This window comes from Notothenia rossii (genome assembly GCF_949606895.1).
Source record: "Notothenia rossii genome assembly, chromosome: 10".
NCBI lineage: Eukaryota > Metazoa > Chordata > Actinopteri > Perciformes > Nototheniidae > Notothenia > Notothenia rossii.
Window position 1 is genome coordinate 1,996,419 of NC_136908.1, and position 14,286 is coordinate 2,010,704.

Genomic DNA, 14,286 nt, shown 5'->3' on the forward strand with positions numbered 1-14,286 from the left:
CTGAGTGTGTGTGCAGAAAACTGTAAGGCTGCACAATGAATGGAGTTGTGCAATAACATGATGCACGTAATATATATATATTAGTTTAGCCAAATTCTATCGGCTAAATGTTATTCCTGTTGCTGTTTCAACACGTTGCTACGAGGACCAATAAAGGTGTATCTTATCTTATGATACGGCCTGAACTGAACTTTTGTGTTGTATCGTATCTTATGTTGAAATGATATCTTATCGTATAGCATAGCGTAGCATAGTGTAACATAGTGTGCCATAGGGTAGGATAGCATAGCGTAGCATAGTGTAACATAGTGTGCCATAGGGTAGGATAGGATAGCGTAGCTTAGGGCAGGGATTCCCAAACTTTTCCGCCCGCGACCCCCAAAATAACAGTGCCAGAGACTGGCGACCCCCTGTCGGGAATTTCAGAAAAAAAGAAAAAGTTTGAGAAACACTGCGCTAGTGGATTGTCAAAGAAAAAAATGTCTATGCTAACGTTATTATTAATAATAATTTAAAAAAAAAAATTAAAAAAATGTATCAATTTTTTAAAATAATTTTTATATTTCCATTATTATTTTGTAATCATCTCGCGGTTCCCACTTTGGGAAACCCTGCAATAGTGTAGCGTACCATAGTGTAGCATAGCGTACCATAGCATAACATAGCGTACCATAGCGTACCATAGCATACCATAGCGTACCATAGTGTAGCAAAGCGTACCATAGCGTAGCATAGCGTACCATAGCGTAGCATAGTGTACCATAGTGTAGCATAGCCAGGGTATATGCAGGAATCCTGAGGTCAAATTTAATACCTTTTAAGACCTTTTTTAAGACCCTTTCCATACATTTTAAGACCTCATCGCAACTTTGAGTTCTAACTGGTTACATTGGCTACACACTTTACCTCACATTTACTATATTGATTGTAAGATAGCACAACTAAACAGAGTGCAGACAGACTACTGAAGCCTCCTCTCCACATGAACTTCAACCTCTCTGTGAAGGTCAGGTTTATTGCAGTATGCTGCTTTGTTGCTTCTGTAGACTCTGTGCTCTTTCATTCCAGTAAAACTCCTCAGAAACCATTAGAAACCAGTATTTGACCAATAAAAAAAACAATTGACAAAACTTTGAACTATGAAATATATTAAACTTTGGTGAGCTTCAGCGGGGTAATGCTATAGGAGCTCCCTCACAAATACCCAGGGGTTAAATTGGGCTGGTGCTGTCCGGGGCTAAGCCCTGGCACATAGGACGATGCTCTGACGTCATCACCCTCACACATTTGTCATATGTTTACAAAAAATGATATATTTTAAGACTTTTCTCGTTCTTAATATAGACTATATTAGGGTCGATATGTGTTGACTTTACTTTAAAATAGCAGATCTCTGTGATCGGATATAGTTTGGATTAGACCCCGGCCCGACGAGGACGCATACCGTAAAACGCATACGCAAACGCAAAAAAGTCTTCCGTTCACACGCATTCGATTCATTAACGTGTCCGTTCACACTAGACCGCTGGAAATGCTGGAAACGCTGTAATACATACGTCAGGCCTGTAAGTGGCGCTGCTGCCGCCACAAAATACACCAAAAGCAGCGAAGAAGACCCCGGAGCATGGTTGCCATGGTTGCCCTTCTGTTTATTCTCCGCGGTGGACGGCGTGTTCTCCTGCTGTATCTCTCAGGTAGTCCACCAGCAGATGAAAAACACCCACCTCTCCGCCTCTTCCAAGGAACGAGGGAACCGTGCGTTAGAGTTTCCGTAAAAAAAATGTTCCGCCGGTCAACATGTCCGTTAAAGTTTAAATCTTCCGTACAAAATTAGAAAAGTGCCGGTCAGAGGTCTTCTTTGTTATTTATTGAGCTTTAAAACAAATTGATAACGACTCTGTTCTCTGTATAATAATATAATAATATTTAATAAACGGTGACTTCCTCTCTTTTCCTCCCCCTCTTCTGACAGCCCAGCAGCAGCAGGAGACGTGGGGAGAGGGAGGCGGGCTATTTCATCGTTATCAGAAAATGATCATACGGAGCCGTTGGACCCCAAGAGCGTTGCGTAGCCGGTCTACCCACCTTGGGACCCGTTACCGTAGTCGTTTAGTCCCCCCCACACACAGAGCGGAGCAAGGCAACGAAACTTAAAATAAGAAGCAGCATTTTACGGCGCGCTATGCATGGGGCCGCCTTGAGGGGTTTCCCGACATGTCGATTCACTAAATTAAAGGGTGTTTCATGTTGTCGTTGCTGTGGACCTTCTTAATACCTTGGAAAATGCCGTTTAATACTTTTTAATAGCCTTAATTTTCGCTAAATTGATTTATCAACTTTTAATACTTTTTAAGACCCCGCGGACACCCTGATAGCGTACCATAGTGTACCATAGTGTAGCATAGCGTACCATAGTGTAGCATAGTGTACCATAGCGTACCATAGTGTACCATAGTGTAGCATAGCGTACCATAGTGTACTGTAACCAGTCTGTCAGGTGTGTGACAACTGGACCAGTATTCCAGGTTCTTAAAGGATGGGTAATAAATGAAGTCGAACACCAGAGTGAATGAAGTGAATACTGATTTTATAAAGGAAAACATATATATATTGGCACAGGAATAAACAACACTGTTCTAAATAAAGCTCTTGACACTTAGGTGCACCCCAAAAGAAAATAGTTATTTGATCAGTTCCTGTAAGGTCCTCTCAAAATCCTACCACTGGTAGCGGAAAGATAAGGTGTTCAGGTTGTCATTGGAAGCTCGCCATCCCCCTCGTCAGGGAGAAAATCCAGAGTCCACAATCCAAGGGTATCATAAAAACCCAGCCTGTGTAATATAACACGGCTTAAAACATTGCAAATGTATCTTCAACACATGTGCATCAAATATCATAACTGTGCAGTGCTAAATTATCAATGCAAATATACAACACGTTTAGATACCATAATATGGAAAACTGTTGCATTGTAAATAAAAGATTCATTCTACATGCACTACTAAAAACACACTGACGTCAATAACCATGAAATCATGAAATGTAGATCAAGATAAGCATTTACAGTTTAAACATTAATGCTCAAAACATTGTAGTAAACAAAATAAATGTCTAGTTCTTGTTAGCACTGTATAGTAATACACAATATATAGCTACTGTAACTATCAACCTCAACCTAACTGAACTCTCAAAAGAGCTAGGTGGCTAACACACCACGAGGCCCGCAGCATGCAGGCAGCAACTAGCATGTAGCATGTAGCGTGTTGCTTCACTCACAGAGGAAAATAAAACAATGAAAACTCCCGCTTTCCAAAGCAGCTCCAACACCGGCCTCAGAGATTGGTCCACCGCCGCCGCCGCGGTAAAACTCTGAATTTGCGCTGTTTTGTTCATATGATGATCAAAAGTGTCTCCGTTCTTCCAGCGTGACGCTGCTCCCTCAAACACACGTCGTCAACGAGTGAGGAGGCGGGACTTGGCGGATTTGAGTCCAACTGCAATCATGATTGCAATATGAACCAATAAGCTTTGTTAACCTTGGTCTATCCAGTGGGTTACAGTACCATAGTGTAGCATAGCGTACTATAGCGCAGCATATCGTTTCTTAGCTTAGTTTAGCTGACCTTAAATTCACTCTACTTATCTCATCTTATAATGTCTTAACAATGATCTAATCTTGATAACCAATATTTGGTAAAGTCAAAATATGTGAAATAATTATATACAGTCTTATTGAATCCTTGTTTGGTACAGACGCTCCTAAAGAACTCACGTGATACAGATACAGTAGGTATTCAGTGTTCATTTACCCAGGTTGTGTCTGGATGAGTTTTGCATTTAAACCTCACATAAATACCCATCTTCATAAATAAATCACACATTTTGAGTTCCCAAACCAAAATGCAGATCAGCCTGTGTCACTTTCTCTTTTTCCAGCACCGCGTTTTAAGGAACAACTATTTAAGTCAGGGATGGCAAACATACGGCCCGCGGGCCAGATCCGGCCCGGGAAGCATTTCAGCTTGGCCCACGGAGCTGAAGGACTTTGCTAAGTAGGCTGTGAGAGGAGGAAAAAAAACTGCTATTTTGAATCCTTCCACTAGTGGGCGCACTACCGCACCGGTACCAGTGAGAGCGCAGCCAGACTGTAAAACAAGTGATGAGTAAGAGTAGTGAATGCAGTCAATAACCTCTGACACCCTCATCCCCAAATGTCTCTGTCAAAAAAGAGAAAAGTGGACACGGAGTGCCGAGTTTTCCAAGAAAAATGGACTGCATCCTATTTTTTTACAGAGGTAAATGGAAAACCTGTATGCTTGGTGTGTTCGCAGCAAGTTGCTGTGCTCAAAGAATATAATATTCGCCGCCATTATGAGACTCACCATGGAGAGAAATACGACTGCTTGCAAGGACAACGGAGAAAAGAAAAGATAAATGACCTGCTATCAGGTCTAAAGAAACAACAGGCCATTTTTACCCGGAGCCGAGATATAAGTGACGCAGCAGTGAAAGCCAGCTATCTCATCGCTAACGAAATAGCATCAGCCTCAAAGCCATACTCTGAGGGTGAGTTTGTGAAAACATGCATGCTGAAGGCTGCAGAAATGGTGTGCCCTGAGAAGCGACAGGCTTTTGCCAACATTAGTCTAACGAGGAATACAGTGAAGGATAGGATTGCCGATCTTTCAGCAGATTTGGATAGCCAGAAAAAAACAAAAGTCAAGTCATTCGTAGCATTTTCAGTTGCAATCGATGAGAGCACTGACATTACAGATGTTGCTCAACTGGCCATATTCATTCGTGGTGTTGATGAGACTTTGACGGTCACCGAAGAGTTCCTTGAGTTGGTTCCTATGACAGACACCACTAAAGCGGATGACATTTTTAGCGCTCTCGTTGAAGCACTGGACAGGGTTGGAGTGGACTGGACCCGTGCTGTCAGTCTGGCTACAGACGGCGCGCCATCAATGATTGGGAAAAAAGCAGGTGTTGCAACGAAATTCAGGGAGAAAGTACAAGCAGCAAATGGAGGAGATCGTTTTTGGACATTCCACTGTATTTTGCACCAGGAGGCATTGTGTTGCAAGTCGTTAAAAATGGATCACGTCATGAAAGTGGTTGTTCAAACGGTTAATTTCATCCGAGCCAGAGGGCTGAATCACCGTCAGTTCGACAGCCTCCTCAGTGATAAAGACATCACCTGTAGCCTACCATATCACACTGAAGCAAGGTGGTTGAGCCGAGGTGCCGTGCTGAAGCGTTTTTCTGATCTACGCGAGGAAATTGGACAGTTCATGGAGAAAAAGGGTAAGCCAGTGCATGAATTAAAAAACCCAGAATGGCTGCAGGACCTTGCATTTATGGTGGATATTTCAGAGCACTTGAATAATCTGAACATAACGATGCAAGGTCGCAAAAAAGTTGTCACAGAATATTATGACAGCATAAGCGCATTTAAGTTGAAGCTGGCTTTGTGGGAGACACAGCTGTCAAGTGGTGACTCTGCTCATTTCCCTCATCTAAGAAATGTGCATACGACCGGAGTTACTTCTGACATGAGACGGTACAAAGACAAAATTACGGAATTGCTGCGGGAGTTTGAGCGGCGGTTTCAGGTCTTTGGTGAGCTTGAGACAGAGTTTGCAGTTTTTCGCTCGCCATTTGCAGTTAAGGCTGCGGATCTGCCCGTCGACATACAACTTGAGATAATCGACTTACAATGTGATCAGGATTTAAAGGACAAATTTGCCTCGTCGGACTTGTCCACATTTTATCGGTATCTTTTGCCAGGATACCCCAAATTGACAGCCCTGGCAGCAACGGTTTTGAGCATGTTTGGGACTACCTTTGTGAACAGGTTTTCTCTGTAATGAACATTACTAAAACAAAGCTGCGCTCAAGACTCACACACAAGTGCCTGAATGAAATAATTAAATTGGCTGCTAGTCAGGATTTTAAGCCTGATATTGATGCCCTTGTGAGGGCTAAAAGATGTCAAGTTTCAGGAGCAAATTAATCAGTTCTGTGACCTCAGTTCTGTGAAAATAAGAACCTGCTGAAATATTTGAAAATGTTATATTATTCTGTCACTGAACATTGTGTATTATAATGTCAATCAGCAGCTTCAATAGGCAAAAAAAAGTTTGATTTGATGTGACACTGTGGCTGCACTGCCAATATAAAAATTCTATATTTTCAAGGCAAGGGAGGTAACTCAAACTCCTCACTTAATAGCTCCCACGTTTTTATTTGCATTTTGTGGTGAGTCAGTTCAGGTGGAAACTGTGATCTGTTGTAAAGAACATGTGTGTAGCACTTGAAATTGCACTTGTTTGTCTTAATACAGTACATTTCAGTTTGTTCATAACGTTTTGCGTCTCATTACATGTGGACATTTTCCGAATACTTGTAGCTACTTATTTGACTTAAACAGAAATATTGTCGTTATGTAGGGCCTGTGGGTTATTATGCTATGATGTTACTGGTCCGGCCCACTTTAGATCAAAGTGAGCAGTATGTGGCCCCTTAACTGAAATGAGTTTGCCACCCCTGATTTAAGTAGAGCTAGCATAGCCTGGTATTATATGATAGCAAAATACCTCAGTTAGCATTGTTTGCTTACAGTTAGCATTGTGTGCTAACAGTTAGCATTGTGTGCTAACAGTTAGCATGGTGTGCTAACAGTTAGCATGGTGTGCTAACAGTTAGCATGGTGTGCTAACAGTTAGCATGGTGTGCTAACAGTTAGCATGGTGTGCTAACAGTTAGCATGGTGTGCTAACAGTTAGCATGGTGTGCTAACAGTTAGCATGGTGTGCTAACAGTTAGCATGGTGTGCTAACAGTTAGCATGGTGTGCTAACAGTTAGCATGGTGTGCTAACAGTTAGCATGGTGTGCTAACAGTTAGCATGGTGTGCTAACAGTTAGCATGGTGTGCTAACAGTGCAGGTTACACAGACCATGCTCCAGCCTGTCATCACTTCCTCCTCCTCTCTGAGCGATGTGTGTTAATCTGATCTCAGACAGAAGCGGAAGAGAGGCGGACGTTTTTCCATTTTCCATCTCATTACTGCAGTGACCGAACATCGCTCCACTGAAGACCTGCTGAGGACAAGCCTCTCTGCAGCTGCACAGCACACACACGTCTCTAACGAGTGCAGTGACAGGGACCCTTGTTGTTTGTTGACATGTTGCAGCATGTCAACAAACAACTATTTTAACAATGTAAAGAAAAACACAATCGTTGAGTCTTTGAGAATCTGAGATATGGATATTCTGGAACGTTCTAATAAGGTAGTGTTTATAAAGTTGTGTGGTCTTGGACTGTAACATTAATAATCTTCTTGATTCTTTATTACTCAGTTATTTAAACACTCAACGGTATTCCTACAAAATAAAAGCACCTGAATGCACATATCTAACTTTAGGGTTAGATCTGTGCATTCAGGCCATGTTTAATACCGCCAAAATAAAAGCACAACCTCTCCTTTCTCCTCTCCTCTCTATCCTTTCTCCTTTCCTCTCCTCTCTCTATCCTCTCCTCTCCTCTCTCTATCCTCTCTCCTCTCCTCTCCTCTCTCTCTCTCTCTCTCCTTTCTCTTCTCTCCTCTCCTCTCCTCTCTCTCTCTCTCTCTCTCTCTCCTTTCTCTTCTCTTCTCCTCTCTCTATCCTCTCTCTCTCTCCTTTCTCCTCTCCTCTCCTCTCTCTCTCTCTCTCTCTCTCTCTCCTTTCTCTTCTCCTCTCTCTATCCTCTCTCTCTCTCCTTTCTCCTCTCCTCTCCTCTCTCTCTCTCTCTCTCTCTCTCCTTTCTCTTCTCCTCTCTCTATCCTCTCTCTCTCTCCTTTCTCCTCTCCTCTCCTCTCTCTCTCTCTCTCCTTTCGCTTCTCTTCTCCTCTCTCTATCCTCTCTCTCTCTCCTTTCTCCTCTCCTCTCCTCTCTCTCTCTCTCTCCTTTCTCTTCTCCTCTCTCTATCCTCTCTCTCTCTCCTTTCTCTCTCTCTCTCTCTCTCTCTCTCTCTCTCTCTCTCTCTCTCTCTCTCTCTCTCTCTCCTTTCTCTTCTCTCCTCTCCTCTAAAATCGAAACACTAAATTGGTTGATTTTCTCCAAAATAAAAGAACCTTACACCACCATTAAGAACAAGTGTAGTCCCTCCAAAATAAAAGCACCACAATGCAATTCTACAACCCTAAAAATCAAGTGTAACCCCTCCAGAATAAGAGCCCTGAAGTGTAACCCCTCCACAATAAGAGCACTGAAGTGTAACCCCTCCACAATAAGAGCACTGAAGTGTAACCCCTCCAGAATAAGAGCCCTGAAGTGTAACCCCTCCAGAATAAGAGCACTGAAGTGTAACCCCTCCACAATAAGAGCACTGAAGTGTAACCCCTCCAGAATAAGAGCCCTGAAGTGTAACCCCTCCACAATAAGAGCACTGAAGTGTAACCCCTCCACAATAAGAGCACTGAAGTGTAACCCCTCCAGAATAAGAGCCCTGAAGTGTAACCCCTCCAGAATAAGAGCCCTGAAGTGTAACCCCTCCACAATAAGAGCACTGAAGAAAACCCCTCCACAATAAGAGCACTGAAGTGTAACCCCTCCAGAATAAGAGCCCTGAAGTGTAACCCCTCCACAATAAGAGCACTGAAGTGTAACCCCTCCACAATAAGAGCACTGAAGTGTAACCCCTCCAGAATAAGAGCCCTGAAGTGTAACCCCTCCACAATAAGAGCAGTGAAGTGTAACCCCTCCACAATAAGAGCACTGAAGTGTAACCCCTCCACAATAAGAGCCCTGAAGTGTAACCCCTCCACAATAAGAGCACTGAAGTGTAACCCCTCCACAATAAGAGCACTGAAGTGTAACCCCTCCACAATAAGAGCCCTGAAGTGTAACCCCTCCACAATAAGAGCACTGAAGTGTAACCCCTCCACAATAAGAGCACTGAAGTGTAACCCCTCCACAATAAGAGCAGTGAAGTGTAACCCCTCCACAATAAGAGCACTGAAGTGTAACCCCTCCACAATAAGAGCACTGAAGTGTAACCCCTCCACACTAAGAGCACTGAAGTGTAACCCCTCCACAATAAGAGCACTGAAGTGTAACCCCTCCACAATAAGAGCACTGAAGTGTAACCCCTCCAGAATAAGAGCACTGAAGTGTAACCCCTCCACAATAAGAGCCCTGAAGTGTAACCCCTCCACAATAAGAGCCCTGAAGTGTAACCCCTCCACAATAAGAGCACTGAAGTGTAACCCCTCCACAATAAGAGCACTGAAGTGTAACCCCTCCACAATAAGAGCACTGAAGTGTAACCCCTCCACAATAAGAGCCCTGAAGTGTAACCCCTCCACAATAAGAGCCCTGAAGTGTAACCCCTCCACAATAAGAGCACTGAAGTGTAACCCCTCCAGAATAAGAGCCCTGAAGTGTAACCCCTCCACAATAAGAGCACTGAAGTGTAACCCCTCCACAATAAGAGCACTGAAGTGTAACCCCTCCAGAATAAGAGCCCTGAAGTGTAACCCCTCCACAATAAGAGCCCTGAAGTGTAACCCCTCCACAATAAGAGTACTGAAGTGTAACCCCTCCAGAATAAGAGCCCTGAAGTGTAACCCCTCCACAATAAGAGCCCTGAAGTGTAACCCCTCCACAATAAGAGCACTGAAGTGTAACCCCTCCACAATAAGAGCACTGAAGTGTAACCCCTCAACAATAAGAGCAGTGAAGTGTAACCCCTCCACAATAAGAGCACTGAAGTGTAACCCCTCCACAATAAGAGCACTGAAGTGTAACCCCTCCAGAATAAGAGCACTGAAGTGTAACCCCTCCACAATAAGAGCACTGAAGTGTAACCCCTCCACAATAAGAGCAGTGAAGTGTAACCCCTCCACAATAAGAGCACTGAAGTGTAACCCCTCCACAATAAGAGCAGTGAAGTGTAACCCCTCCACAATAAGAGCCCTGAAGTGTAACCCCTCCACAATAAGAGCCCTGAAGTGTAACCCCTCCACAATAAGAGCATCGAAGTGTAACCCCTCCACAATAAGAGCCCTGAAGTGTAACCCCTCCACAATAAGATCACTGAAGTGTAACCCCTCCACAATAAGAGCACTGAAGTGTAACCCCTCCACAATAAGAGCACCGAAGTGTAACACTCCACAATAAGAGCCCTGAAGTGTAACCCCTCCACAATAAGAGCACTGAAGTGTAACCCCTCCACAATAAGAGCACTGAAGTTTAACCCCTCCACAATAAGAGCCTCACCAGGATGTCGAGGCAGGCGGCCTTCAGGAGAGTGATCTGGTCGGCGATGGTGAGCGCCGTGAAGCCAGGAACTCGTTTGGCAAACTCCACGATCTTTATAATGCACTTTGTGGCCAATTCACTGAATTTATCCCACAGACCGAGGTCCAGCCGCACACGGTGGTCCGCACTCGAGTTCTGAACACACACACACACACACACACACACACACACACACACACACACACACACACACACACACACACACACACACACACACACACACACACACACACACACACACACACACACACACACACACACACACACACACACACACACACACACACACACACACACACACACAATAAAGTAGTGCAGGAGACATACATATAAAACATAATAAAACACTGTACATTAGAATAAAAAAACAAATTATAAGAAATGTCAACAAAAAATAATAAATCTGCATAATTTATAACAATAACAACAATGATCGTAAATGCTAAAAACAAGAATAGAACAAGTCATATATAGCAATAATAATAAGTCATCTCCTCTCTCTCTCCTCTCCTCTTCTCTCCTCCTCTCTCATCTCCTCTCCTCTCCTCCTCTCTCGTCTCCTCTCCTCCCTCACAGTGAATCTGCCCTGAGCTCAGGTGCTGCTGAGTCTCTGAGATAATGAGCAGTCAGAGCGTTTGTGACAGGCGCCGCTGCCATTAAAACACAAACACAGACCAGAACCAGAACAACCAGCGGGGCGGTGTGCAGAGAGGGGGAGGAGGGGGGGAGGGAGGCTGACAGGTGAGAGGAGGGAGAGTTAAGTATGTGAGGGCAGAGCGGGGGAATAATGCAAGATGTGCACATTGTACTAAAACAATATGCACATCTTGCATTATTCCCCCGCTTATTACTTTATTGCTAATGTTCATATAAGTATGTGTATTTAATTGTTTTTATATGTTATTGCCCATTTTTACTTTTCTTATGTTGTGAAAATAACTATTTGTATTATTCAAATGTAAATATTTGTATTCTATTTTATTTTTTACTGCAAATCTTTCTAGCGTTTAAATAAAAAAATGTAATTCATTATTTTCAAAAGGTATTATTTCAAAAAAAAAGATTTACCTTCTTCTGTGTTTTTTTAATATACGTATTATTTGTATTCAGTGCTGTGTGTCTTCGATATTAAGGATGTTTATTCAGTATTTATAAAGCAGAGGAGACAGTGGATGTTTTCTCAATGTCGAGGACGCTTCCTTGGTAGGACATGTCCCTCCGAGTCAGGTCCTTCAGAAGCGAGGCAAGAATCCTTTAGCCTCGAAAGACGAAGAATGGTGGAACAGGCTAAGTGTGCGTCATATGCGAGGCCCCGCATTAAATGAAGATTTGGGAAATTGGTTCGTGTGCAAAGCATTGTGGGGATTTTAAGACCGCGGAGGATACACATGTGCAGCCTCGAAATATCCCGCAACGAAGGACGCCGGCCTCGGTTGAATTCCAAGCATCCTGGACATTGGAACAGTCCTTCGGCGGGACTCGATGACGTAGCATGCTTGAAATAGTGGCTCTGGAGCATCCTTCCTCGACATTGAGAAGCACCCAGAGAAACATGCTCTCTATATAATAACTTACGATACCTGACATTATAGCCAATAGTCAATTAGTTCATTTAGATTTAGGAGACTTTTTGGGAAATGAGAATAAACTCTGCCTTGATATTTTAAAGAGAGTTATATAAGCAGATACATAATAAATAGCATTGACAGACAAAAGCATAACATAACTAAAACCCAGACAAAGGGAATATTAGAGCTGGACATACAGAACATCAGCCAACAAGTAAATCTTTAATTCTGATTTAAAACAGAGTCCGTCTACCCCGCAGCTTTCTGAGGAATAAAACAAAAGAACAGAATTTCTGTTTAAGCTAGTCACCGGGGGGGTTCTGTATTCCTCTCAGTTATGATGAATATGATAATCTGACTCGATCTGGGTTATTATTGTCTGGGTGGAGAAGCTTCTGGAACAACTCCGAAACCCAGACTGAGATAATTGAATGAAGAGCGCAGAAAGCTAGATCCCAAAGTTTTAAACAAGAGCAGTCATTAGAGAGTTATACTGGAACTTTGACCAGTTTGACCAGTTTGACCAGTTTGACCAGTTTGACCAGTTTGACCAGTTTGACCAGTTTGACCAGTTTGACCAGTTTGCTACGGTGGCCCGAGAGGTTGGTGGAAATTAAAGGGTTATGGGCTTATTTTAAAGGTCACCTATTCTGCAAAATCCTCTTCTCCATATCTCTTCTACATCAATGTGTGTCCCCTCTTCTCCATGTCTCTTCTACATCAACATGTGTCCCTTCTTCTCCATGTCTCTTCTACATCAACATGTGTCCCCTCTTCTTCATTTCTCTTCTACATCAACATGTGTCCCCTCTTCTCCATGTCTCTTCTACATCAACATGTGTCCCCTCTTCTCCATGTCTCTTCTACATCAATGTGTGTCCCCTCTTCTCCATGTCTCTTCTACATCAACATGTGTCCCTTCTTCTCCATGTCTCTTCTACATCAACATGTGTCCCCTCTTCTTCATTTCTCTTCTACATCAACATGTGTCCCCTCTTCTCCATGTCTCTTCTACATCAACATGTGTCCCCTCTTCTCCATGTCTCTTCTACATCAACATGTGTCCCTTCTTCTCCATGTCTCTTCTACATCAACATGTGTCCCCTCTTCTCCATGTCTCTTCTACATCAACATGTGTCCCTTCTTCTCCATGTCTCTTCTACATCAACATGTGTCCCTTCTTCTCCATGTCTCTTCTACATCAACATGTGTCCCCTCTTCTCCATTTCTCTTCTACATCAACATGTGTCCCCTCTTCTCCATGTCTCTTCTACATCAACATGTGTCCCTTCTTCTTCATGTCTCTTCTACATCAACATGTGTCCCCTCTTCTTCATGTCTCTTCTACATCAACATGTGTCCCCTCTTCTCCATGTCTCTTCTACATCAACATGTGTCCCCTCTTCTTCATGTCTCTTCTACATCAACATGTGTCCCCTCTTCTTCATGTCTCTTCTACATCAACATGTGTCCCCTCTTCTTCATGTCTCTTCTACATCAACATGTGTCCCCTCTTCTCCATGTCTCTTCTACATCAACATGTGTCCCTTCTTCTCCATGTCTCTTCTACATCAACATGTGTCCCCTCTTCTTCATTTCTCTTCTACATCAACATGTGTCCCCTCTTCTCCATGTCTCTTCTACATCAACATGTGTCCCCTCTTCTCCATGTCTCTTCTACATCAACATGTGTCCCCTCTTCTCCATGTCTCTTCTACATCAACATGTGTCCCTTCTTCTCCATGTCTCTTCTACATCAACATGTGTCCCCTCTTCTCCATGTCTCTTCTACATCAACATGTGTCCCTTCTTCTCCATGTCTCTTCTACATCAACATGTGTCCCTTCTTCTCCATGTCTCTTCTACATCAACATGTGTCCCCTCTTCTCCATTTCTCTTCTACATCAACATGTGTCCCCTCTTCTCCATGTCTCTTCTACATCAACATGTGTCCCTTCTTCTTCATGTCTCTTCTACATCAACATGTGTCCCCTCTTCTTCATGTCTCTTCTACATCAACATGTGTCCCCTCTTCTCCATGTCTCTTCTACATCAACATGTGTCCCCTCTTCTTCATGTCTCTTCTACATCAATGTGTGTCCCCTCTTCTCCATATCTCTTCTACATCAATGTGTGTCCCCTCTTCTCCATGTCTCTTCTACATCAACATGTGTCCCTTCTTCTCCATGTCTCTTCTACATCAACATGTGTCCCCTCTTCTTCATTTCTCTTCTACATCAACATGTGTCCCCTCTTCTCCATGTCTCTTCTACATCAACATGTGTCCCCTCTTCTCCATGTCTCTTCTACATCAACATGTGTCCCCTCTTCTCCATGTCTCTTCTACATCAACATGTGTCCCTTCTTCTCCATGTCTCTTCTACATCAACATGTGTCCCCTCTTCTTCATGT

General features: G+C 43.2%; 1 protein-coding gene across 3 annotated transcripts in view; it reads right to left on the bottom strand.

Moving 5' to 3' along the window:
• Positions 1–14,286, bottom strand: part of LOC307022899 (retinoic acid receptor beta-like) — a 205,629-nt gene that overhangs the window by 12,223 nt on the left and 179,120 nt on the right. For all 3 annotated transcript variants that reach the window (XM_079655808.1, XM_079655810.1, XM_079655809.1), the window contains one exon: positions 10,265–10,441. In XM_079655808.1, coding sequence (XP_079511934.1) covers positions 10,265–10,441 — 177 coding nt within the window. The remainder of the gene's footprint in view (positions 1–10,264; positions 10,442–14,286) is intronic.